The sequence below is a fragment of the Mobula birostris genome, chromosome 24 (assembly GCF_030028105.1).
Source record: "Mobula birostris isolate sMobBir1 chromosome 24, sMobBir1.hap1, whole genome shotgun sequence".
Classification (NCBI taxonomy): domain Eukaryota; kingdom Metazoa; phylum Chordata; class Chondrichthyes; order Myliobatiformes; family Myliobatidae; genus Mobula; species Mobula birostris.
In genome coordinates this window covers 41071188-41099040 of record NC_092393.1, presented here as the reverse complement: position 1 = coordinate 41099040, position 27853 = coordinate 41071188, and the positions used below count along the sequence as shown (strand labels likewise).

Genomic DNA, 27853 nt, shown 5'->3' with positions numbered 1-27853 from the left:
ATCTATCACGGATACGAGATGCTAATTATTCCCTTCCCGAAGCCAATCTCCACACATTTATATCCCAAAAATGAAAAGAATGAATAAGCAATTAATTTGCCCTTGGTATATGTAGAATTCACTATCTTGTTTCTGAACGGTGCGTAATAACTTTAAGTCTACCTGAGCAAATTGATGGGACCTTGGATGAATGTGACATTCCAAGTAGCAATACACCCAACAATCTCCAGATCTGCAGTGAAGTATCAGATTCAACCGTGCAGCTGACGCATGGATGTGTGGGCTAGCCACCAAAGCCAGAAGGCAACAGGACTCGAAAAAGGTAAACCATGATTTTTGCTCACCAATTCTAAGTGCACCTCCAACTGATCAGTTCTACACTGACACAGATTTCTTTCACTTGCAGATCATTACATCATCAGCTTTTACTTCTTAAAGCCAACAGACAAAATATCAACCAGCTGATAAAGTAGTAAAAAAAAGAGCAAATTTAATTCTAAATCTTCAAAGGGCAATAGTAAACATGAATTTAGTGGATGTCTTTAACTGATACTGTTGTTTTACACTCATAGGTCAGGGGACTAATTCATGTGTAACAGACACAAAATGCTGGAGGAACTCAACGATGAAGTCCCAAAAGAAGGGTCTCAGCCTGAAAAGTCGACTCTTTATTCCTCTTCATGGATCCTCCTGCATTTTGTGTGTGTGTGTGTGTGTGTTACTCTGTATTTCCAGCAGCTGCAGAATCTCTTGTGTTTTTAATTCATATGTGATCCCACATTATCCATTATGTTAAACTACCAACCTCCCTAGTTTCATTTAAATGAGATGGCCATTAGAGTGAAGAGCAGCAGAACTAAAATTAAAATGTTTGTAATTTCTCAATTCAGCCAATTACGCAGCTGCAGAAGACTTGCACTATGTTTGCTGCGGCTTTCTGATAATTATTAAGATATTTTCAGCTTATTGAGCCCTGGTAATGTGTAATTAGCACTTTCAATGTTACAATAAGTGGCTCTGGATATTGTCTGGGGGGAAACCTTCAGAAATTGTGTTGTGTTCTTTAGAAATCAATATGAAGTATACATAGTTTTAAAAATGAAACATTCCACCACAAAAAAACCCTACACAATTTTGCTTTGTTATGTGCATAGCAAAAATCAGATTGTTTGTTCAAAATGGAACTTACGGACGACTTATCCAGGTACTAGCTCACGCAGGTACTTATAGAACTCCTGTGTGGAAACTAAACTGTATAATTAATTTAAGTCTTCACTGATAATTCCTTCGAAATTCTAAATTTATCAAAATTGACAAAAAAAAAATTGCCGTAGGTTTGCTTTCCTCGGTGATATTTCGACATATACGGAACCTCTATTTTATCTCTCTTCAGAGTTTCACAGGGGTTAAAAGTAATTCTGATATCCTCACTGTTTATTCGTGCAATTAAGTTAAAAGGGGATGAGGGGCTCGAGAGACAAGGGAATCTGGCATTGTACTCCTTTAAAACAGAGAAGGCTGCTTCAGTGAAGGTGTTTAGATGTAAGTGTCTTTGATCAGAGAACTGCTTGGAAATTTGCATCCATTTGTGTATAATTCTAATGTGCAATTAAAAAGACTGGACCGCCACATAGATGTCCTGTGTACAGTGCCTTTTGCCTCACCTTTCACCGATGAGCATTGCGTTAAATAATTCGCTGGTGCTCCTTTACTGATTTCACCTACTTGTGACCCGCATGCTGCTGATCAGCCTGAAGCTCACACAGGCTGAGGCAACCAGCATTGCAAAGCCCGTTTATTGCATGCTGAGTCCCAGAAGCACAGGAAGTCCAGGTGGTTAACCTTATCTCCACAGCATTCTTTTCTGTTGCTGTTTTCTGGCCGCAGTGGGGAGAATTCTTGAAATGGCTCTGAGCAGCAAAATGATGTGGTGGCAGCAGCCTCTGGACTGAGATTCCAATGGGAACCATCAGCTTCCATTTTAGTATATGAATGTATATATTCTCAGTGGTGAGAAGTTGCTTTTTTCCAACAGTTTTTCTGAAGGAGATGGAAGTGCTGTACAATAACCTGTTTAGTGCAGCAGGGAAGGGCCTCGGTAATGCGCTGCAGTGGAGACAATGGGTGCTTGGTGAGGATGTCAATGTCAAGAGGTCATAGGTTTAAAGTAATTGGAAAAAGATGAGGCGGGGTTTAAGATGTTATTTTGCCCAACAAATCTTAAAGTGAAGGGCAAAGGATACAGGGGATTTGTGAGGGAAGTATATTTTTATATACAGAAAATGTCTATGTCAATCAGGGCTTCAGAGAGGGAATTGGACAGGCACTTGAGGGAAAGAAATCTGCAAGGAAAGGATGGTGGGATAGGGCTAAGTGGGCTGCTGAACAAATAGTTGCCTCAGACTCAATAGTTGTTCCCCCTTCTGGGTGATAATGAATCTATAATTCAATGGTCTGCCACCCACAGGGCTTGAAAGATGGTACATCACTGCAGACTCAGTGTAACTTTCAAAAACCAATTGGATGAATGATTGGAAGACAAAGTAGCAGTGGGGAGTGGAATGGGGAAGGTGATTAGTTTGCACTCCTTGCATAGAAATGGAACAAACAGAAACGATAAAGTGACCTCCTTCTATGCTGTGGAATTCAATGATCTTAAATTGGCTACAGTCTTGATCCAAAATGGACGATCTGACTTTATACCAACTAGCTCCTGGAGCAACATTTAATAATTGGAGTTCAAATTATTGCACACCCAGGATTTCTTTTATGTGATTAGCAGACTAAAATCTCTGCTAAGATACTTTTGATTAATGTGTGGCTGGTTTACACAGCACTATGGACGTAAGAAAGTTCTTCAACTGCAAAGAGTAACATAAAAAGCATATGGTTTTATCCCAACATTAATACAGTTTCACACATCACCCCACTCCCATACTTAACCACAATGCCTTTGATTCACACATTACTTTCTGGCCTACATAAAAATATTGTGTGATTTTTCTACACAGAAGTGAACTAGTTTTGCAAAGGCATCTGGGCTTGAAAAGCCCTGCACAAAGAAATCATGAAATAGTGCCACTTTATTAAAACTCAACTCAGAAAAGGGTCAAGCCATCATCCAAACAAATCATTTCTCCCTGTCCCACTGCACCACAGTCAAGGGGTTAGGTCACGACAAATGAACATACATTTGGCATCAAACAAAAAAAAATCGCAAATAGGATTTGACTGTGCTGTCTTTTTGATTACAGAATAGAACTCCATGTAGAGACAGGACATTACTTACTGCCCAAGGGGTTTTCTTTGCGCTCATCAGCAGGAAGGAGAATGTTGTGACGCATACATCATCCTTCCTAGGGAGCTGCCCGAAATCTCCCTTTCCACCTTCTCATGTCATTCAGTTTTCCAATTACTCTGATGCCAGCAAAGTGGGAAAACTCAGAGGGGGCACCCTCAGTGTTGCAAAGCATGGGTTTTGCCAACTGGTGACTGAAATGTTCCTTTCACTGGACTCTACTGCACCATCTGAACTTCACAAAACGCCCCATGCAGAAAAACACGACTGACTGCAAGTGAATCAGGTAGTGGTATCTACAGAATGTTCTTGAGGCCCTGAGGAAATAGCAGATCCTGGACCCTGATGGACAGTTCCCTCAGGAGACTGTTGCAACCTTTTGGTAAAAGACCTCATGAGCTGAACTCTCAAACAAACACCAGGTCCATGTATGGCCGATGCTGAGAACAGTCCTCCTCATCAGGTTCTTCATGCACAGTTAGAATCTTGATGGAACTGTCAGCCGTCTCCTTTTGGAGACTGTGTTTTCCAAAAAGGTTCAGAAAGAACTGCAGTGGTCTTTGCCGAGGTTCATTCAATGCAGCCACATAACACAGATTATGATCTGCACCCAGAGACAAACATCAACTACTGCTAGAAGACCATCATCTCGGTGAAACGACGCACTTTGGGCTGTCAGAAGTTTGTTCATTTTCCAGTGTGAGGAGATGCCCATGGCTGCCACTCGGCGCATTACAAGATCCTGAAGTAAATGCCGAGGACAAGCCGAAGCTCGTAATGTGAATGGAGACATACAGCATGAATGCACAGTTTCATATATTTGCAATTTTATGAGTATGTTTTTGGGAAAAGCAGTCTATTGACTTCATCTATCCCAACAGTAAAACTCCTATCATTCCTATCTACAAAAGCAAACCTTCCTACTTCACAGTTTCAGGAACACTCATCTTAACTCAAGAGCTAATGACATGGAGTAATTAAAATCAGCTCGTCCTGAAAATGATCTCAGAACCCTTTCCTTGCCACTCTCAATACTTCTTGTCTCTAATCTTTAGATCCTTGGTAACCTCCCCCTCAACCATTCTAACCCTACTAACTGGCAGAACACCTACTTTGGTAGCTACAATGGTGACACTCGCAACTACATTACAGGGTGTAACGAGCAAGGTGGGATGCAACGCATCGCAGCTACACACAGCTAACAATCAGCTAAAAACACCACATTGTAACGTCAGGCAAGTTAAGAATTTGCATTCCAATCTCTACTCTTGAGCCCTGATACAGCATACAAATTTTTTTTATATTTAATGTTAGTTGGCAGTAATGAACATTTGGCACAAGAGGCAAAGCAAAAGAGAGCACGGAATGTGAAAAGCCTATTTGGCTTGTCAGTCCTTACCTTCCACAGATCATGTGTGGCGCACCCAATAGTGTGAGGCTGCACCCACCAATTTAATTACCTTAAGTAAACTGCACCAAAGGCAGATCTCCAGAATAATTATCCCTTCCTGTACCACAGCGTTCAATCCTAATCTGCCAACCCAGGCTCACAGCATAGATATACACACAGGTTAATTCATCATTTCAATTTTTTTAATGATGCCTATTGTCTGTAATTCTAAGGCTAACTAAATATTTGGCAATGTTCTTTTGACTGAGTACTCAATCAGCCTGTTGATTTTGTTTCATTCATTGGTGAGGTAAACTCTTCACTTTTGTACTTCCCACAATTAACTCTGGTGGTTCTGAGGAAAATTAATTGTATTAGACAACATAAAAGACTGTTAGTGCAAAAACGAAGTACATTTAGTCGAGCGACCATGTGCCAGATTTATCAGTCCCATTCTTCTGTTTCTTCTCAGAGCTCTGTAAATAATCTCCCTTCAAACCTAACCAATTCCTTTCAAACATTACTACTGAAGGGGCTTCTGTTTTAAGCAAGTTTACATTTGCGCTTTCAGGCTGTGATATCCAAAACGTGGCAACTTGCTCTGTAATATTTATAATCCCCACTTTTGGTTCTTTACCTGATGCATAGCAAGCTTGATGTTGAAGCATTACAATGCTCAATACTGTTAAAGATTTTTTTAAAATATGACATAAGAAGTAACTGTTTTCATAGGCACATTATTATAAAAGAGTGGAAGATACAAATAGTTGAAATCATTCCATTGCGAGAGTTGGAATTTGTCACTATGTTGCTGGCAGATGATATCATGCTGTATGTGTGGAATGTTCAGTAGATATTGCATCCAGTCACCATCCAGAACTGGAAAAGAGCCTGAAGTCGGCAGTAAACTGCTTATCTGCAAAGTCATTGGCCTTAATGGACACCCATGTGTCTACATGGTACACTGGACAGTACAACATACTGGGCACAGGATGTGTTGGTGTACACTGCATGGCATACTGGTACTATCAGTGCTCACCTATACTTGAGAAAAAAGCAATTTCCAGAGCACTGAATTTGTCATAAGTCAGCTTAGGGGCAATGTGCGTAAATATGCCATGGCTACTAGAACCCCTCACTCTTAATAAGATAGGGTATATGAAGAGACTGTTCCTCAAGTTCAAGTTGGAACTTGGCCCCAAGCTCCTGATCTACTGGCATCTGATTAGGAGGACTGAGCAGAAGACGGCCTTGCCAGCCTGCTTCTGGGTCTGGCCAAGATGGCCAATCACAGGTCCAGGCAGTGGGCCTAAAGTGAATTGGTGGTCCTGGAGAGGGAGCACGCAGCGTCCATTGGCTTGCTGCAAGCCTTTCAGGATTGACGCATATTGCACCACAGAGGATGGAGTGTATCCCAGGCAGCAAGCTTACATTTGCAGCATTTTAATCAAATAAGTCTTCAAACAGAGAAAAAAATACTGCAGCATCTTTAGCCTGACAGGTAACATGGAGAATAACTCACTGGTCTCAGCAAATAATATGGTACCTCTATATTGATAAGGCAGTTGTTCTCAACTGAAACATGTTACAGGAGCCTAAAGGAGTGACTCAGGTTCAGTAACATTTATCAACCTGTGGTTTTTTTGCGAGGATGTGACTCAAAATCTCACTATTTATATTAAGAATCTGAAAAACAATTTGGAGAGTAATAAAGTGTTGAAGTTTTTACTTTAAGAAACACACTAGTCCTCATTGAGGGGTCAGTAGTGGAAAGGGTGAGCCACTTTTAAGTTCCTGCCTGTTAACATTTTAGAGCAGGGTTTCCCAACCTGGACCCCTCAGTTAATGGTGAGAGTTCATTGCACAAAAATGGTTGGGAACCTCTGTCTTAGAGGATTTGTCCTGGACCCAGCACATTCTCGCAATCACGAGAAGGCACATTGGCGGTTTTACTTCAGTAAGATCTGATCTGTCAAAGACTCTTACAGTGTTCTGTAGGTGCATGCTGAAGTGCTTTCTGACTGGTTGCCAAAGCACAGCATCACAAGAGGCTGCAGAGAGCTGTAGACTCAACCAGCTCCACCTTGGACACAACCGTCCTCACTATCCAGGACATCTTCATGAGCCAGTGCATGAAGAAGGCAGCATCCGTTTTTAAGAACCCTCACCATTTGGGTCATGCCCCCTTCTAATTACTGCCATGAGAGAGGAGATAGAGAAGCCTAAAGCCCCCCCCCCACACACACCCAATGATTCATGAACAGCTTCTTCCCCTCTGTCGTCATTTTTGTGAACAGTCCATGAACCCATGAACACCACCTCATTATTCACGGACCATGGCGACGCAAGTTGCTCCCTGCAGATCCACTTGTTGCTTCTGTTGTTTCTTTTTTTTTGCACTATTTATTTATTTTGTATCTTATACTAATTCTATGTCTTTGCACTGTATTGGTGCCACAAAACAACACATTTCACGTCACATAAAACTGTGATAATAGACCTGATTCTAAAAAAATAAAAACAAGCAAGTAAGCACTGCAATTCCCCAGTAGGTGGTAAATGAAATCACTGGTTAAATCTCACTAGTTACGTTGATCTGAAAGTAGACCTGCTTCAATTCAGATGCTGCAAGAATGGATCCTTTGTACATGCTGAGAGATATTTGTTTTGTTGAAGAAAAGCCTTTGGCATTAAAGGAAGTTTTACTTCTCTTGAGCAATAATAGGTTCAAACTCTCTGCATAAACCAGAGCTCAGAACGATCAGCCTGAATTCAATCAATTAAATTTTAATTACTGGGTTTCGTCAAGTCCACAACCAGTAGCATTCACCAGAGTCTTGCCATTCTTATCTTCTTTAGCCAGGGGCCAAAGTTCAAAGCACCCTCTATCATAGGGCTTCTAAACCAAGTCCCTCAGGAGTTCAGTCCATCAGAAGATTGGGGAGAAGATTTGAAGTCAGGCTTCTTTGTGCCTGCAACACAAATTACTGCTGAAATACAACAAAGGATCGAATGCAGAAGCTACTGGCTGGATCATCCTGTCAAGCTTTTCCTTTGGAAAGTCAGCACTGTTGCACACAAACATTGGTTTCGATTAGTGATGGCATTCAGATAAAATTCTCAAATTGTCATATAAAGCATTTGTGCATTAATAGCCTGGATGACAACTCCAGAGTTCACACCATTAAAAGAGCTAATAAAAGCCTTTATTACACTATACATCACAATTCAGCTTACGGGCAGCACAGGCTACATCATTTCTAAGCACAAAGAAGCTGATGAGCACGTGAAGGTAAAGCTCATTGTTGCCATTCTATCTTCCCAATAAACCAGAAACACAAAAAGAAACAGCCAGAGCTTACAACAGAACCAAACAACCAGAACAAACAGCCAAAACTTCACAACAGAAACTCCAAAGCGCCATGCAGATAATGAAGGGTGGTTAGAACACTAATTTCAGTCTTGGTGTGAAATCAAACCAAGTTCATTCCCCAATGTTAGGATCAAAATATTATGTACAGAATGAATTGAATTGACTTTATTTCTTACATCCTTCACATACAGGAGGAGTAAAAATCTTTATGCTATGTCTCTGTTTAAATGTGCCATGTGCAATCATAGTAATTTATAATAAATAGAACATTTAATGTAACATACTAAAATACACTCAAATCAGCGTGAGTTAATCAGTCTGATGGCCTGATGGAAGAAGCTGTCTCAGAGCCTGTTGGTCCTGGCTTTTATGCTGCCGTACCGTTTCCTGGATGGTAGCAGCTGGAATGGTTCTACAGGCCCTTTTTACACATCTGTCTTTGTAAACGTCCTGAATCACAGGAAGTTCACAACTACAGATGCGCTGGGCTGTCCGCGCGACTCTCTGCAGAGTCCTGCAATTAGGGGAGGTACAGTTCCCATACCAGGCAGTGTTGAAGCCAGTCAGGATGCTCTCAATTGTGTCCCTGTAGAAAGTGCTTAGGATTTGGGGGTCCATACCAAACATCCTCAACCATCTGAGGTGAAAGAGGTGCTATTGTGCCTTTTTCACCACACAGCTGGTGTGTACAGACCACGTGAGGTCCTCAGTGATGTGGATGCCGAGGAACTTAAAGCTGTTTACTCTCTCAACCCCAGATCCATTGATGTCAATAGTCAGATTATTTTAAACTTTAAACTGTGGAAAATCCTTTAATGTCTACAGAGATATATCTGGGAGCCCTCTCAAATCATTTAAAATATTTTGTACAAATCTACTTTATTCCAATGCAATTTTTTGAATTTCACCGGAAACTGATCACAAGCCAGAGCAAATAATGAATAACCACATTTTTCAGATTCATTCTGAGAGCAATTATGTTAACGGATTACTTTGGTTTGCTTTGCACGCTTATATTTTACCTGAATTCAACCCCGTTCCATCAGCCATTTCCAGCAGTCTGAATTTTTCATGAACAATCATTAGAATAACCAGTAAATAAGTAGGTGTTATGTGAAAAGGGACCCTTCCCCAACCTGTTTAAAGTGGGATGGGGGAAGGGGGATACATTTTCATGACTCATTGGATACATAATGAGGCCGTATCTCTGGTACTGTGCTGAATCTTAGCACATTCTATGACAGAAGAGCCCCACAAAATTAATTTCCAAGGAATAAGTTAGATATAAATAAATTCCTCTTGATCTTCTATAGCCCAGAGGACTACAGAGGGTCAATTGCCTAACACACACATCTCCAGATATTTGATTCCATTGATTTCAATGGGACTGAAAATTGGAAGGGTCACGACAGAGATCACTAAACTCGAGTTAATAAAATGTTTATAAGTGAGGATGAACTTCAGCTATCAAAACAGGATAGTCACAACCATGTATAACAAATACCAATTATTTGTCAAGAAGATGTTTAAAATTATAATTCTAAACTTTGAAAAAATATTGTAATGATTGTAAGGCACTTTTTACTGAGAGCTTTGTCAGAATTACAACTGGACCACATTTAATTCCAATGAAGTAATTATTCATCAAATTATGTTGAGTTATTATTCTGACTATTTCCTGCAAACCATTGTTTTTGACAAAGCCCCTGTTTAGAATTTCAACCATTTATTTAGGCTTTAGTGTGATTGGCCATTTTTTACAAACAGAAAAACCTTCATTGAATCAGTGAGCTTGATACATTGGCATACACCAATGACATTACTGACTGGCTTTAAGGAATTATGCAAACAAGCCTGCTGTGTTGCAGGGAGGGAGGGAAGAGAGACAATTTGTACCAGTAAAGGTCCAATTAAAGTGGGTCTTCCAGTGTGGGAATGCTATCATTTCATTGAAAATGAATGATGATGAGTCTGAGCGATAATGAGGACCACCACAGCGTAACCAATGACTTTATCTTCTGCAGCGCTGGGGGCTTTTCAATAGTTTTAAGTTGCATTAGATAGATACCAAAATAAGGGGTATGACAATAACACACTCAATTCCTAAAGAGTATGAAAAGTGCTCTATAAATAAAGTTACTATTATTATTACTATTAAAGAGTAAAACACTTCTTTTAGTTTGCTGCAGAATGTGTTCCAAGATTTCACCAACATGAATGCACTAAAGTGCTAAAATAATGTTGATAATATAATGAGATGAAGTAAAATGCCTTGAGACTGAATTACTGCATGTAATATATTTACTGCTATTCCTGATAATGCTGATACAGTATAAAGGGTATAATCATTAAATAGTTTTGTATTTTGGGAATGATCGAATCATTGGATTTCCACTCGAATACATAAAACAGCTTCGAGGGACTGTTTAGAGCCCCCTCTTTGAGGGCTAAGTCTTTTCTTTCTCCCTTTCTTATGGGAGGCAGTGCATGAATGAAATGTTAATTTTTTTTAGCCAGCAGGTATTCTTGCTGCTGAATGAGATAAATAAGAATTAATTTCTTGGTCTATGCTGCAAATCTGTGAACCTCAAGTCCAATTATTGCTGTTTATGCACTGCATTTCTAACAGTGTAAAACAAGATAAGGTGCAGAGTCAGGCTAAATCCAATGCTCTGTTACACGAGGAGATATCGGAACACATGACAAACAGGATGCCGAAAGACAAGCAAGAGGAAATCTGCAGATGCTGGAAATCCAAGCCACATACACAAAATGCTGGAGGAGCTCAACAGGCCAGGCAGCAACTATGGAAAAAGAGTACAGTCAACGTTTTGGGCCGAGACCAAGAGTTTCAGGTTTTAAGGATCCTCTTTAAAGTAAAGCACCAGCAAAGTGGGGAGGTTTAGGAAGGAAGTCCAGGGTTTGGGATATTAGCAAATGGCTCGGAGATTGTCAGAAAATATCCATTAACTAGTGTATCTAAGGAGCACTTCCCACCTTTAACCCAGCTATGCCTTAGATAAGGATCGAGGACTACAGATCCAAACAAGCGTTAACCCTGATATTTAGCATTAAGTTCGTGGAAATGAGTTGCAGGAAGAATCGGACCAACACCCTTGTTGTCTGGCAGCCTACATTAAATCAAACTATATCAATACACATGGTATTTTCTTATATTGGGTAAATACATGCAGGCTTTTTCCCCTGATATTAGGTGAGACTAGAACTAAGGGCCATAGATTTAGGGTGAAAGGTGAAATATTTAAGGGGAACCTGAGGGGGAATGTCACCACTCAGAGAGTGGTGCTCTGGTAGAATGAGCTGCCAGTGGATGTGGGTTCAAATGCATCATTTAAGTGAAGTTTGGATATGTACATGGATAAGAGGAGGCATGGATTAGATGGACCAAAGGGCCTGCTTCTAGGCTGTAGCGCTTTATGACTCCATCCATGCCAGGAGAAGAGAGATTCTCCTACATAGCGAAAGAGACTTGAGGTCCATCAGTTTGCAAACTTTGAGTAAAACACTTTTGGCCTGAAACTGTACCGGCAAAGCACTGGGTTAATAATATTGAACTTCACATAAACTACAGACATCATAATTAGAGGAATTCGACATTAGGTCAAAATCGTAACTACAAGAAACATTACTTCTGAAAACTGGAAACTTGGTAATTATTGTAGCAAGCTAGAATAATTATCAATGAAAGCAGCAGTACATTTGATAGCTTTGTAGTGTGATTGCATTATCCAATTAGATCAAAAGACAGGAAGCCGTAGTGAATTAGTGCACTCATGGACAGGTGAAGATCCCCTTCTGTAATGGTAATGTAGTAAATAGCAGCCAATGTGAACTCAGATGAGTATATAATTATATGGTAATTATCAATGGACTTGTATTCAGTGGCCCAGATTATTAATTCAGTGATAGTTCAAATTCCACCACAGCAGTAGGGTGGGGGCAGGTAAATAAATTCAAGTAACAAAACTATCTGGTTTTAAATCCTTTAACAAGGCTTGTTGTACAAACACATCTAGTTAATCCTCAACTCTTTATTTCATCCCTCCCCCTCTCCTGGTTTCACCTATCCCCTACTACTTCTTCCTCTCCTCCCCGCCCCCCATCTTCTTATGCTGACTTCTCATCTTTTTATTTCCCAGCCCTGATGAAGGGTCTCAGCCCAAAACATCGACTGTTCACTCTTTTCCATAGATGCTGCCTGGCCTGCTGAGTTCCTCCAGCATTTTGTGTGTGTTGCTTGGATTTCCAGCATCTCCAGATTTTCTCGTGACTTAATTCTTTCTCAGCTGCCATCTGAAAAGGCTCAAGAGTTTAATTACCTACAGTCAATAAATGTCAGCTTCCAAATAATGCCCGAGTTCCACGAACAAATGATATAAAAAAAAGGCAAGATACAAGATGACCAACGTTCTTGACTGCTTCATTGAAAAACCATAGCACACTATACATTATCAAAATCAAATCAGAGGGCAAGTAATAAAGCAAAAACAATAACAAAATGAGATGAAGGAGTTGTGCTCACCCAGCAAAAATAATCTATTTTGTTTGTGCAGGCTTCGCCATTAGTGCAATAAGTCGGAGCAGTGGTTACCACAGCACATTTGATGAATTAGCTGTACATTGAGAACTTTGCTGAAATTGGCAAATTTAGTAGGCTGGATTGTAAAGAATTCTGACCGCCCAGTGTCCTAAAGAGAAACGAGTTTCTGAAAGGTTTCTATTAACCAGAAACAAATAACAGTATTTCCTGCTCTTTGCATTTAGTTGGCAGAAGCTAAGGTTTCTGCCAATGATGTTCTGGGACTGTGAGTTTTACTTCTTATAAAAATACCAGAGAAAGAATTGTGTTTATATAGCAACTAGTACATAATTTTCAGAAAGATACAAAGTGCTTAAATGACAATAAAAGACATTTTTTAAATATAGTCATTGTTTTAATGGAAGAAATGTGGAAACCAATTATACAGAATAATCTTCTATAAACAGCAATATAATAATGATTAATTTTTGTTTAGAAGTGCTATCTGAAGAATAACTGCTTATTCTTCTTTAGAACCTCCCAGGGATATCATCTAACTATCTGAGAGGCATTCAAGGCCTGGGGTTAATGACTAAACCAAAAAACATCTTCAACACCCTCAGTATTAGCTTAGATTTTTGCTTGAGATTCAGGGCAGGGGTTTAAACCTAGATGATTCTAATTCAAAGGGAAGAGAGCTACCAACTATCCAAAGCTGACACAGCTTACAGTTAGCTGGAGTCCTTAATGTTATTAATGCTTAGGTAGGTTCTGATTGGAATGTCATATAATTCCAGCTAGGGAATTCCACAAGAATTTCCCAATGTGAACTGCTTGGCATTATAAAAACGCAAACAACGGGAATTCTGCAGATGCTGGAAATTCAAGCCACACACATCAAAGTTGCTGGTGAATGCAGCAGGCCAGGCAGCATCTCTAGGAAGAGGTACAGTTGACGTTTCAGGCCGAGACCCTTCGTCAGGACCCTTCGGAGGATCGTCCTGACGAAGGGTCTCGGCCTGAAACGTCGATTGTACCTCTTCCTAGAGATGCTGCCTGGCCTGCTGCGTTCACCAGCAACTTTGATGTCTGTTGCTTGGCATTGCCCTGGATATACTTCAGAACAGGAATATTAAAACACGAAACAATCCACTTACTTAGCTTTCTTGCTGTCAGACTTCTCAAGTTCACTGAGTTGTCCGAGAGAAGACAGGACAGTGGAAAGGTGTTTGCGTTTTCTCGGTCGGCCAGGCCCGCGTCTGGCTGGACTCCTCGAGTTTTCATCTCTCCTATTAAGCAGAAACAAGTAAATCTATCACCACATTTTATTACGTGTTTCTTTGTTACCTTTCTCACAGGTAATCTGCCAACCACCGAGCATGCTCCAACCAGAAGATGAACTGCCTGCACCCATAATAATTTTCACCACTATGGTATTTTGTTGGTTGTATTACTAGAACAGTATCTAGAAGCTTGGACTATTAACCGAGGACATCAGTTTGATTATATGATTAGCTTAAATTCGTTGTGGAAGTAATGGAGACCTTTAAGCTGCCAAATTGTGGTAAAAATCCATCAGATTCAAAGGAGGAAACCAGCTTCCTTACCTGGTCTGGCCTAAATGTGACCAATTACATGACTGACATTTAACTTCACTCTGAAACAGGTCAAACAAACCACACCCTTTAAACTATAGAGAAGGGAATTTGGGATAAACAATAAATGCAGGCCTGGACAATATTGTCTAGATCCTAAGATTGAAGAGATAACTTTAATGACAGTTACCTTACAGCACTATCATCCCCTGAAAATTAATCACTAAGCTCCAAGTCCTAGGCTTCAATACCTTCTTGTGCAACTGGATCCTCCATTGCCTCACCTGCAGACCCCTGTCGGTTTGGCCTGCCAACAACATATCCACCAAAATCACCAGCAGCACAGATGCACCACAAGGCTGTGTGCTTAGCCTGCTGCTCCCCTCGCATTATACACAAGACAAGTGAATCTAAGTGCAGCTCCTATGTCATATTTAAGTTTGATAATGACGCCACTTGTTGTTGGCTGAATCAACACAACATCTGGTTGAATAAGAACCACTGTCAAAGTCAGCAAAACTAAAGAGCTGATTATTGACTACAGGAGGAAAAACCTGGGGGTCCATGATCCAGTCCCCATTAGGGGATCAAGAGGTGGATAGGTCCTGTAACTTTGAATTCCTTGGTGTTATCATATCCGAGGTTCTGTCCTGGGACCAGCATGTAAATGCCATTTCACTTTGATAATAAATTTACTTTGAACTTCAATTTGGGGAAAACATTTGGTAAGTTTAAGTGTATTACACACATTCTCTTCACCATAAAGTAGATCATCTTTTTATTTTGCTTTGATTTAGCTTGTCACTCAGGAACATGTGAATGAAATATATTCCCAACTAAAGCAAACTCGTTAACACTGAAGAATAGTCATAAGACTCAAGTACAGGACAGCAGGTCCTCAGCCATTTGCTGCACTTGGCATGTGGTGCACACTGACAGACAAATGCAGGGTACTTTAAAATGAACCTGCAATTCAAAACTCCAAACTACTAAAGATAATGGTCACATTTTTGAGTGTTTTCCACTTCAAGGGCATTCACTTCATGAAACGTAGCAAGCAGGTGGAGACAAAGCCAGAGACTTTGACGTCATGCAATGAGCCAGCAGTTTTACACTAACATAATACCATAAAAGACTATAAATACTCCAATTAATACAGAGAAGATGCATCTAACTCAAGAAGCATGAAGGTCATCTGCAACTTTAGTAACAAACCCAGGATACTCATCCTGTAACAAGAGGGAAAATGCAATCGTTGTAATAGAACAAAGTCATACGAACACAGTTCAATTAGAACCTATTCTCCAAGGGAACTTGCAGTTATAGATGCAAAAGTCTCAGATCACACACAAACAAGGGTAACTTTGCAGAAGTATTAGAGGACAACTAGCACATATGAGAGTCTGACAGAAGTGATCATCTTTGGGAAAACAAGACAGGAGATCATGAACCACTACAAAATATATATTTTGTGATGTGCTGGACATCATGTTTTCCCAAATTTTCCCCTCTTCTCAGTCTCCATCCACTCAAAGTCATCAGGAACTGAAACAGTAAGCAACCGAAGGCTCTGGGCCAAGAACCAGAAACTTATATTATTAATAGCATTCAAAATGGAAAATCCTATTTGACTTTCCTCTCCTCGGATTGGAAATGAAGCCGGTTTTGATTACCCATCGTCATTTACACTGGAATAACAAATTCAGCTGTACTTTTGGATAATCCAAAAGTTTGTGGAGAGGATTTAATGCATTAAACTGGTGCTTGCTTAAAGGAACAACCAAAATATTTCATAAAATATTTTAAAAATTTTATCAGATTGGCACAATAACTAGTGGCTAGCGTAACACTTTACAGCACTAGTGACACAGGTACACTTCCTGCTACTGTCAGTATGGAGTTTGTACATTCTCCCCGTGACCATGTGGGTTTCCTCTGGGTGCTCTGGTTTTCTCCCACATACCAAAGATGTACGGATTAATAAGTTATGGGCAAGCTATGTTGGTGTCGGAAGCATGGTGACACTTGTGGGCTGCCACCAGCACATCCTTGGACTGTGTTGGTTGTTAACAAATTTCACTGTATGTTTTGTTGTACAATTAAAGCTAATCTTTATCTTTAAATTCCATTAATTACCCATATTATTAAATTATGCCATAATACTTTTCATCTGAAGGTTTTGATTTTCCATCTGTTTCTGATCTCCAATTTGTTGCAGTTGCTTTGACAGTTTTTCCCAATATCTCTCAGCCACACTCTTTGAACTGCATCTCGTCAGCCAATCACACTGTTGTGCACAAATTTAATTCCCTCTAATGTGCAGAGGATGCAATTGTTGTTGTAAGCTGCTGTAAAGTCTGCGCTGTGTGCAAAGACACCACTCGGCACAGTGCAAACACACCTGAAATTTACCAGTTGCTGAATGAGGTCATGTAGAAACCAGCAGCAGGGTCTGTGCAAACATCTGGAATGAAAAGGGTAACGAACTGCGAGCCAAAGAATAGGAAAGTTAACATTCTGGTGGGGGGCTGGCGTGGAGGCACTGGAGAAGCTTCACTGAACCGAAGAAGTACAGACAGTATGATTAAAACCTCACGCCATATAATGTGAACATGCCCATTAAGGGAATAAATCTAATCTAAACATGACCATATTCTATGATACCACGAACAGTACAATAAAATGTCAAAACACTCAAAAGATAAGGAACAGAGCTTGGCTTGTTGTTAGCTGTATTATTCTGTGAACATGGTGGGCATACTAAATTGGTACCAGAATGTGTGACGACACTTGCCGCTGCTCCCAGCACATCCTTACATTGTGCTAGTTGTTAATGCAAATGACGCATTTCACTGAATGTTTCGATATACACGTGATAAATAAATGAATCCGAATCCGAAAATTAACAAGCAGTTGACTGAGGGTAATGTACTACACTATATGGGTTGGGATGGGTAGCTTTAAAGAGGCACCCACTCGTGATCGTGTCTCCTTTGAAGCTTTGCGAGCTCCCGTTGCTTTTCCTTGTAGCGGCGCTGTAATTCTGCAAGCCTCATCCTCATCTCCAGCTCCAATGCGTCCATTCCATCAATTGCAGCTTTCAGAGGACAGACCTTGAACACAGAGTCAGTAAAAATCAAAAAGAGAATGACAAAACTTTTGTCCTAGAAAAGTGAAATCATTAAATGGTGATTCTTGACATGTCATGACTACATAAAGAATCGATATAAAATAACGAACAGTGTCGTATAAGGGCTCTTCCAGCAAATTTCACCATTCTTCAATGATTATTGTTAGTTTTTTAATTGTGCTGAAATCAATTTTAAAAATTCCAACAGATTGTAAGTTTTTCCAGTAAATTAAAATGATGTACGTTCATTATTGATACATGATTGGTTTCCTGTTTATTTGTTTTTTTAATATCCAAATTTAAAACATCCTGCATAAAAGTCTTCAAGCCATTGATAATGTGAGAACGACAAGTTCCAACCTAAATTCTATCTTCTAACCAAATGTACATATTGTTGCTGAAACAATATTTTGACAGGCAATTCAATACATTCTCCTAATTCTAGGCACATCATCCCACAGTACCCAACCATTACAACTGCACGGATCCATTTTTGTGGGTTCCATTGCAAGAAAGCCAAATTTCTGGTCCAGGGAATATCAGGGCTGCAATTGCAGCATCATCATTTGGGTACTGATTTCTGCCTCTTCTCCTCACTTAAATGGACTTCTCTCACAGAAAACTTTGCATTTGGCTTGAGACCAAATTTTCCAATGCATCATCCACTGTGTGTGGTCCATTAAAGAATTTAAACTAGGAATTGTTTTGGTTTGATGCCTTCCAGACTGAACACACTACATTTAAGACTCTGGGCTCCTGCAGCAAGACTGAGATGGATGAATGTGGTTGGGTTGAGTTGTTCTCTGATCCAGGCAATTTACTTGCAAACGTTTCGTCACCATGCGAGGAGACATCATCAGCGTGCTGTTGATTGTGGTGTGTCCTCCAACTGCGTGGCCTTTACTTACTTATATAAAAGCCAAGCATTCACACCACAAGCAACAGTGCGCTGATGATGTCTCCTCGCATGGTGATGCAAGGTTTGCAAGTAAATTGCCAAGATTGGAGATCAACTCAACCCAATCATTAACCACTCAAGCGATACATCTTCCGAATTATTTCCATGGATGAAAGTGTTCTGATAGATTACCATTATCATGGATCTTTTTTTCATTTGCCTTTTTGTGGAGGGGTGGGAATGGCAATGCAAACCAATAAATTTGGAACCTTGTGGTGCTGTCCCTGAAATTCATCACCAAACTCACCGTTTCCGCCTTTGGATGCCATGAGTACTTCCTTCGTAAATTCAGTACCCGTGGGATGCGAACTACATAGGATTTGCTTGGTTCTGTTTCAATATGGGGGTCACCCAATTCAATGGGTAATGCTTCAACCAATGAACGAGCAGCAGCAATTGTTGCAAGGCTTTGGAGATCATGAGTAAGCACAGCCTTGTCCTCCCCTGTGTACGAGAGACATGGTCATGTTCTTTTAGCATTGATGCATTAACTTGATTACCCCTTTGTAATGCAATCTCACTGACACTCAATCCCAACATTAGCTCTTTCTCTCTCAAAACATTTGAAAAGGGCACCAGTCACAAATTTTCTAAGTGCCCACATATTCGCATGTTTAAAAGCATTCATTTGTGTATTTTTTTAAAACTTACATCACCTAATCAAACATATAATTTTCTTAACTATCACTATTGATAAGGGAATGCCAACAGATTTATACACAGGAACATTAAATACAGACAACCTGAAAAGATATTCACAGCAAGATAGTTAATGGGTAAGAAAGAAGATTACAAGAGTCAAAAACAAGTAAATTATTTTACCTGAGAGAATGGAAGAGACAGATAAGGATTGTAAAATCCACAAGCAAAACAACACATTTGATAATTTTTCTAACTATAAACTTTTTTTTCTAGCCTGCATTTCAAACACAGCATTTTTCAGATAGTCAGTTCCTCACTCACCCCATTCCAAATATCTTGGTCAAACCCGCAAGTATCTGTCAACATGCAAAACACTAAATATCTCTTTTGACAATTCTCTGGAATTACAATCTGAACCCTGTCATTTCCCAGAAATAACTCTGTTCTTTGTTTGTATCTACTCCTTAAAAGGCATGACTTGCATTAATAGGTTTCCTTTCATCATCTTAGAACAAACCAAAAAAACTATTGTAAAGAAAGCAAGCATGGCAGCCAACTAATATATATAGTACAAGCAGAAATGATACATGCCACCAGCCAATCATGTTGGTAGACAGTTTAATTTTGGTCTGGATCTTCTTTGCTTTTTTTCCTGAATTATATCACAACATTTTTATATCCAGTTGGGAGATCAGAGATCAGTATTTTGGCCTTGATCTTTTACTGAGTTATATAATGAGATTTTTATATCCAATTGAGAAGTTAGAGGTCAGCATTATGCCTCACCCCCAACTACGCAGATCCCTTTGAGGACCAAGGCTTCAGATCAGCAGGGTGTAACCCACACTCAGACCAGTAAGTGTCAATACTGATCAAAGCTGAGACTTCTTAAACTCTAAAAAGTTTAAATAACAAATTTTCCTCTATCCTGTCATGCCAGACAAGGGACAGTTAAGACACATGGGCAATGTGCAGAGCCAGTGTGTGAAGTGAATGTACCTTCAATATTCATACTGTAGAACTCCCTCCCAAGTTGCATTTTCTCCATTCAGGAGTTTGACCCACTACAATAATTTTCTCAACAAATGTTCAATGAATGCTACCATCAGTCATTTCACCTCCCATGAATGAACAACAAAACTTTCCAAGAACCACTTTGGGTGGATAAATTGGAAAAACACATGTTCCATATATTTCTTCAGATGTCTCTCTACTATTGATACCAAGCAAAGACTAGCACTCTTATTGGGTAAAGACTCAACTGGGCTGGTCCAGACAGCCTGTAATTTTTTTCCTCAATCTAAAATTGCAAATTAGGTAGGAAGAAAATTTTCCCACATTGTTCCAAAAAAGTTATTTTCCCTCTTTCTGCTTCAACAAGGGACTTGCCAGTTGTAGTGCCAGACATCCAAAAGGCAACTTGCAGGTAAGTTTAGTAAGGAAGCCAAATGCAGTGTTAGCACAAGACATTACAGGAATGGCAATCTATTTCTAAGTCAGGATGGTGTGTCATTTGGAAAGGGGTTTGGTGTTCCCACATGCCTGCTGCCCTTATCCTGGGCGGCAGAAGCTGTAGGTTCAAGAGCTGAGGAAGATTTGAGGGTGACATGGTAGCATAGTGGTATTCATTTCGCACCCAGTCTGTAAGAAATTTGTATGTCTTTCCTGTCACCATGTGGGTTGAAGATGATTGTGACGGCTAAGCAAGGGTTACTAAGTTGTAGGCATGCTCTGTTAGCGTTTTAAGCATGGTGACACTTGTGAGCTGCCCCCAACACCTCCTCAGACTGTGCTGGTATTTGACCAAAAAACAATGCATTTCACTGTATGTTTTGATGCTTTGATTAAATAAAGTTAATCTTTAGCCATGATGAGCCACTGCAAGTTGTCTATAGGTGCCATTCATTGTGTTAACTCTGGGACTTTATGGTGACGTGTTAAGTTTTGTGGCTATCATTGCCAAATTCCATTTACTTAATTAACTAAATTTAAATTCTTTACCATGATGGGATTTGAAATGATGTCTCCAGATCGAAAACTACTGATAATTAATCTAACAGTACACTATCATTCTGTATATATACCATCCAAAAGATGGCACCTTGGTCAATATTTCACTCCCTGATTACCAAATTCAATCTGTCTATCCAAGTCTCTAGGGTGGACCTTGAATCTATAACTGTATCACTTGAAGGCAAGAGGGCTGTTACTGAGCCAAAGCTCTGCGTGGACTGTGAAAGGAAATACACTGAACTGCAGAAGATTTGTTGATTTCAGAACCATCAAAGGATCCCCTAAAAAGCATTCTTTGCCCACCTTTCCAATTGGATTTTAACTCAATGAGTCATTGAAGTAATATATAAATCTTAAAGGTCTTAGGCAAAAATAAATGAATTATGTCAACTAATCTTGAATAAGACAATGAGAATGATGTCACAAAATATTGCAACATAATGCCTGTTCTCGGATTCCCTCGTCATCCTATCAGAATTACATCACCTTTTCCCTAAAGAAAGAACGTTAATGGAGTCAGTGTCCTAAGATACTCCAGGAAAGTCAACCCTTTTGGCCAGAAATGATTAATCAGCTGATAAAAGTTTTATTGATTAAAAAAGTAATGAGATTACAGCAATTAAATAATTTAACAGCCTATGTGTAAGCTGTAAGAAGGGACTTATATTTCGTAATGTGCATACTGGAGCCAATGAAAACAGTGCTTTCAATGAGATAATCATTGCTTGTAACAGGTACATAATATACACAGAGGCCATTTTATTAGGTACCACCTGTAACTAATGAAGTGGCCAGTGAGTGTATGTTCATGGTCTTCTGCTGTTGTGGTCCAGCCACGTCAAGATTCAAGTTGCTGTGCATTCAGGGAAGCTCTTCTGCACACCACTCTTGGAACATGTGGTTATCTGAGTTGTTGTCACCTTCCTGTCAGCGTGAATCAGTCTTGCCATTCTCCTCTGACCTCTCTCACTAACAAGGTGTTTTCGCCCATAGAACTGTCACTCGCTGGATTTTTTTTTTGTCTTTTTTGCACCAGTCTCTGTAAACTTTAGAGGCTGCTGTGCGTGAAAATCTCAGGAAGTCAGCAGTTAATTGAATATTTAAACCACCCACAAACATTCCATGGTCAGTCACGTAGATCACAGCTCTTCTCCATTCTGATGTTTGGTCTGAACAACAACAGAACCTCTTGAACATGTCTGCATGCTTTTATGCATTGAGTTGCCGCCACACGACTGGCTGATTAGATATATGCAGTAATGAGTAGGTGTACCTAATAAAGTGGCCACTACGTGTATGTTTGCAAGGTACATATTCTGTATGTGTGTGCATATTGGTCCGGATTGTTCTGCTGAGGTTAGACTGGTGATGTACAGTGTAAATTCACCATTGGGACGTTATTCCATATCTTCCTCCCTTTCTAAAGAATCTCCTGCAGGGAAACACTGGGACAAGCCCAGGGAGATGCAGCCAGGGGCCAGTGAAGAAACTCACTTTCACAGATTAATAGAGCCTTACTGCCTCACTGTCATTTTTAAATGCATTCCAGAAGTAATTAGCAAGCGATGGTGCAGCATGAATAATATGCAATAACTAAAAAAAACTGCAATAAACAAACCAAACCTCCTGGTGGCTAAAAAAACTAACATTTTACCTTAATTTGTTTTTAATGTACCTGCACAAGGAATGACTCTAATAATTGCAAGCGACTTTAATTAATAGGCCACATGATCTCAATTTTAAGTCCCAGGGAATGTGAACCAGCTTCCTTCCTCCATGAGTCACAGACCCTTGTTAAACTCATTACTGAGCAGCATAAGATCCATAAACGTTTGCTGAAGACTGCTAATACTCAGTAGTGCAACTGCAAACGTTGCTACTAACATCTATTACAAGCATACTGACTCCCGTAGCTACCTCAAATGCTCTTTGTCCCACCATGACTCCTTTAAGCACTCTGTTCCATTCCCCTTGTTCCATTTCACCGTACGACCATAAAACACCGAAACAGAATTAGGCCATACAGCCAATCAGGTTTACTCTGCCATTCAATCATGTCTGATTTCTCTTCCCTATCAACCCCATTCTCCAATCTTCTTCCTGTTACCTTTGACGCCCTTACTAATCAAGTACCCATCAGCCTCCACTTTAAGTATTCCCAATAACTTGGCTCTGACAGCCAACTGTGGCAATGAATTCCACAGATTCTCCACCCCCTGGATAAAGAAATTCCTCATAAACATAACAGATTCTGCGGATGCTGAAAATCCAGAGCAGCACACACAAAAGGCTGGAGAAACTCAGTGGGTCAGGCAGCATCTTTGGAAATGAAGCCAAGAAATTCTCCTCCTCTGCTCTAAAGGGACATCTTTGTATTCTGAGGCTGTGCCCTCTGGTCCTAGACTCCCCTACTTTTGGAAACATCCTCTCCACATCCACTCTATCTAGGCATTTAGTGGTCAATAAGCTTCAATGAGATCTTCCTCATTCATTTAAACATCCAACACTTGTCATGTTTCCGGATCAATCTTGTGAGCATCTATTGTGAACCTCTGTCATGTTTCCTCCGTTGATGAGATAATCCAGACTGCTGCCTCTGAAACACCTTTTTTTCCCCGAGATGCGGCTTCTCTTTTGTCATTGCCAACAAAATCCTTGACTTCAACTCATCCTTTACCTGTACTCCTGTCCTCACCTCCTCTCCTGCAGTACTGCACAAGGATAGCGTTCCCACAGCCCTCACCTTCCACCCCAGTCAACAGATCATTCTCTATAACATATTAATTTACTGAGGTGCAGCGTGGAAGAGGCCTTTCTTGTCCTTTGAGCAACACTCCCCAGCAACCCCTGACTTAGTCCCAGCCTAATCGTGGGACAGTTTACAATGATTAATTAACCTACCAACTGGTATATCTTTGGACTGTGGGAGGAAAACCGAGCACCCGGAGGAAACCCATGTGGTCACGGGGAGAATGTACAAACTCCTTACAGGCAGTGGCGGGAATTAAACTCGGGTCAAATGTACTATAAAGTGTTGTGCAAACCACCACACTACTCTGCTGCCCTTTCTGCGACCTTCAGAGAAAATTCCACTATGAGACACATATTCCCCTTTCCTCCTCTTCCAGCATTTCATGCAGACCATTCCTTTCCTGACTTTTCTTATTCCTATGGCTCTTTCCCTTGCCAAAGCAGCTGGAGAAACACTCATACAAGGTTATCTGGCCACTGAGTGAGTAGGAGCAGATAGAGAGTGAAAACATTAACTAAAGGTTGTGGGACTTGCAAAAGCGTGGCAGCAGGAGGAAATGCTAGCTGGTTAGGTGTGTCTGGCTTCCACTCCCTGGGAGAGAGAGCGGGAATAAACTAAGTAAATATTATGTGACTGGTTAATTGGTACAGACAGAAGAATCAAGTTTTGACCGCTTTCCAAGTGAAGCAATGAGCTACTGCCTCCAACCCACCGGACTGCATTCAGTGTTCACAATATGGCCTCCATTATAGTGGAGAAACCAAAGACAGATAGGATGATTGCTTCACCTGTGAGTCGGCTGGGGTGATATACTGCGTCCGGTGCTCCTGATGTGGCCTCCTATATATTGGCGAGACGCGACACAGACTGGTTTTGCTGAACACCTACGCTCTGTCCGCCAGAGAAATCAGGATCTCCCAGTGGCCATACATTTTAATTCCACATCCCATTCTCATTCTGATATGTCTATCCACGGCCTCCTCTACTGTAAAGATGAAGCCACACTCAGGTTGGAGGAACAACACCTTATATTCTGTCTGGGTAGCCTCCAACCTGATGGCATGAACATTGACTTCTCTAACTTCCACTAATGTCCCACCTCCCCCTTGTACCCCATCCGTTATTTATTTATATACACACATTCTTTCTCTCTCTCTCTCCTTTTTCTCCCTCTGTCCCGCTGACTATACCCTTTGCCCATCTTCTGGGTTTTTACCCCCCTCCCCCTTTTCCTTCTCCCTGGGCCTCCTGTCCCATGATCCTCTCATATCCCTATTGCCAATCATCTGTCCAGCTCTTGGCTCCATCCTTCCTCCTCCCCCTCCCACTTTCAAATCTCTTAACAGCTCTTCCTTCAGTTAGTCCTGACGAAGGGTCTTGGCCCGAAACATCGACTGTACCTCTTCCTGGAGATGTTGCTTGGCCGTGCTGCGTTCACCAGCAACTTTGATGTGTGTTGCTAGGATGATTGCTTTCCAGAACACCTGCGTTCAGTCACAGGGGTAACCCTGAGCTTCCCGTTGCTTGCCACTTTAATTTCCACCCCATTCCCTCTCTCACCTCATGTTCTGAGGCCTCCTGTGCTGTCACAGTGAGGCTTAACAGAAACCTGAGAACCATACCTCTTTTTCCATCTGGGCTCACTGCAGCCTTCTGGACCAGTATATCGAACCTGTACAACTTCTGGGGACTTGGTTTCTCAGTCCGCATCAATTAACCAGTCATGTAATATTAGATCAGTTTACTACTCTCTGGGAATGCAAGTTAGGCCCAGCTCAACCAGCCACCATGTTCACCTGCACTTTGCAAGTCCCACGTTTTTTGAGAGTGAAATCAAATGAAATAATCATTCATTTAATTTCACTCTCTATCTGCTTCCATTTGCTCAATGACCAGGTAAACTTGATTAAAGTTTATCCCCGTGGTCAGTGTAGCTTCACACCCCATCAGAGATATTTCCCCTCTCCACCCTCCCTGCAGCTTTCTAAGCTTCTTTTGTCTCCTATTCAGTTCTGACAAAAGATACCCAATCTAAAACATTGACATTGTTTCTCTTCTCACAGATGCAGCCTGACCTGCTGAGTTGCCCAGGATTTCCTGTTTTGACTCCAGTACCTGCAGTTATTTGGTTTTCAATATCGTGCCAATTTGGAAAGGCAAGAGTTTTGAGGGAGTGTCTCCTCCTTTTATATAGAGACCCTGTTAGTGTTAACCAGCTGCATCATTTGCACAGATGCTGGAAATCCAGAGCAATACACACAAAATGCTGGAGGAACTCAGCAGGTCAGGCAGCACCTATGGCAAGGAATAAACAGACGATGCTTTGGGCTGAGACCTTTCATCAGAAGTTGCATCATTCTTTCACCTTTGAAATTAACCTAAGAACTATCAGTTTTATGGAAATTAAGGGAAATGCTTATTTTCCACCTCTGTCTAATGCCTGCCTTGAATATTGGAATTCAAAGTGTTAAATAACTCATCAGTAGCGAGGTACCTTACTAGATAGTAATGTAGATGCCGGAATTATTGATCCAGAGGCAGTTTATATCGTGTCACAGCAGCTGGGCAATTTGAATTCAAGTGGCTGTGCTCATTTGGAATAAGGAGCGATCGTGAAACTATTGAAATAGTTACAAAATTGCATCTAGCTATCAATGTCTTTTAGTGACAGAAATATGCCATCTTTACTCAGTCTAGCCTATATGCGCCAAATGTAATTGACTGTTAACCACCCTCTGAGATGTGATCAGTTCAGGAAGCAGGTGAACAACGAATGTTAAATTAGTCACTGACATTCACCTCAGAAAGCATGGAAACGGACTCTTCAAACTGGTCCACGCCGACCAAAATTTTCATTTCAGTTAGCTTCATTAGCCCGTGTTTGGCCCATATCCCTCTACAGCTTTCCTACCTGCTCAAATAACTTCTATATGTTGTTAACGTACCTGCCTCAACTAACCTCTGGCAACTCATTCCAAATACTGACTACTCTGTGGGTAAAAAAGTTGCCCCTCTCTTCTTCAACTTAATATCAGAGAACATACACAATATACAACCTGAAATTTTTACTCTTCACAGACATCCACGAAGCCAGAAAAAAATGCCAAGAATGAATGACAGAAAATGTCAAAACCCTGAAGCCCCCCCTCCCCCCCACGCACGAGCAACAGCAAAAGAATCAACCACACCATTTGCTTCAGCAAAAGCATCAGCCCCCCCCACCACCACCCACCATGCAAGCAATAGCAAAGCCCCCAGAGACCACGATCTCGAGTCCAACAAAAACTACTGTCCATCCAAACACTTTGACTATTCAGAGCGGCTCTCTCTCTCTCTCAACGGCGAGGGAGAGAGAACTATCGCTCCTGCAACAGTGAGAGGGGAGGCCAACAGCTCGCTGTTCCAGTGTTACAATCTGTCTCGTCGCTCGTCCGAGTTCCCTGACTTGAGGATCAACGGAGTCTCACTCACCATTGAGAGAGAGAGAGAGACAGAGAGAGAGAGAGGGACCGCTCGAACGCAGAGACCTTTTCTTGACAGGAACATACACTGCCTGCTGTCGCAATGTTTCAGTCTCCCTTCTCCTTAAACATATGTTCTTTAGTTCTTGATTCCCCAAACCTGGGAAAACGACTATGCACTTTCATCCTGCCCTGCTTTGGTAGTTACGTAATCCTGACACAGAATTACATTCAGTTCAACACTATGTCCTGCCGTTTGCCTCAGATAAACTCCACACAAGCCACTGCCTCCTAACTCGATGAACACGAAAGTGAAGGGTGGAAAGCAAAAACTGGAAACTTCTAATGAACAAGAAGACATGGATCCACATTTATTTATCTCTTCTGGGAAAGCTGGAAATACGACGCCAAGTCCCTTATGGCACCAAAAATAATTATTCATGGAAGAAGCTGCAAATAATGCCAAAGAGCACTCTACGCATTTTGTTGTTAAGTGCCAATTATGTTTGCCAGTTATAGTTTACTTTAAACTATAGACACCCTTTTCCAATTTCATAATTACAGCCAATTTCTCTGCTGAGAGATCCCTGGTGTAATTACATTCCACCTCAAGCAATAGCAGCATGAAAACCAGAAATGATCAAGAATTACAGTGAATGCCTTTTATTTTAAAGAGGAGAAGAATAGCAAGAATTGCGGAG

The 27853-nt window shown here is 40.8% G+C and overlaps 1 protein-coding gene across 1 annotated transcript in view; it reads right to left on the bottom strand.

Moving 5' to 3' along the window:
• bahcc1b (BAH domain and coiled-coil containing 1b) overlaps positions 1 to 27853 on the bottom strand; it is a 277518-nt gene that overhangs the window by 75996 nt on the left and 173669 nt on the right. The window contains exons 12-14 of the mRNA XM_072242674.1: positions 18532 to 18728; positions 17173 to 17309; positions 13759 to 13890 (exon numbers count right to left, since the gene is read on the bottom strand). Coding sequence (XP_072098775.1) covers positions 13759 to 13890; positions 17173 to 17309; positions 18532 to 18728 — 466 coding nt within the window. The remainder of the gene's footprint in view (positions 1 to 13758; positions 13891 to 17172; positions 17310 to 18531; positions 18729 to 27853) is intronic.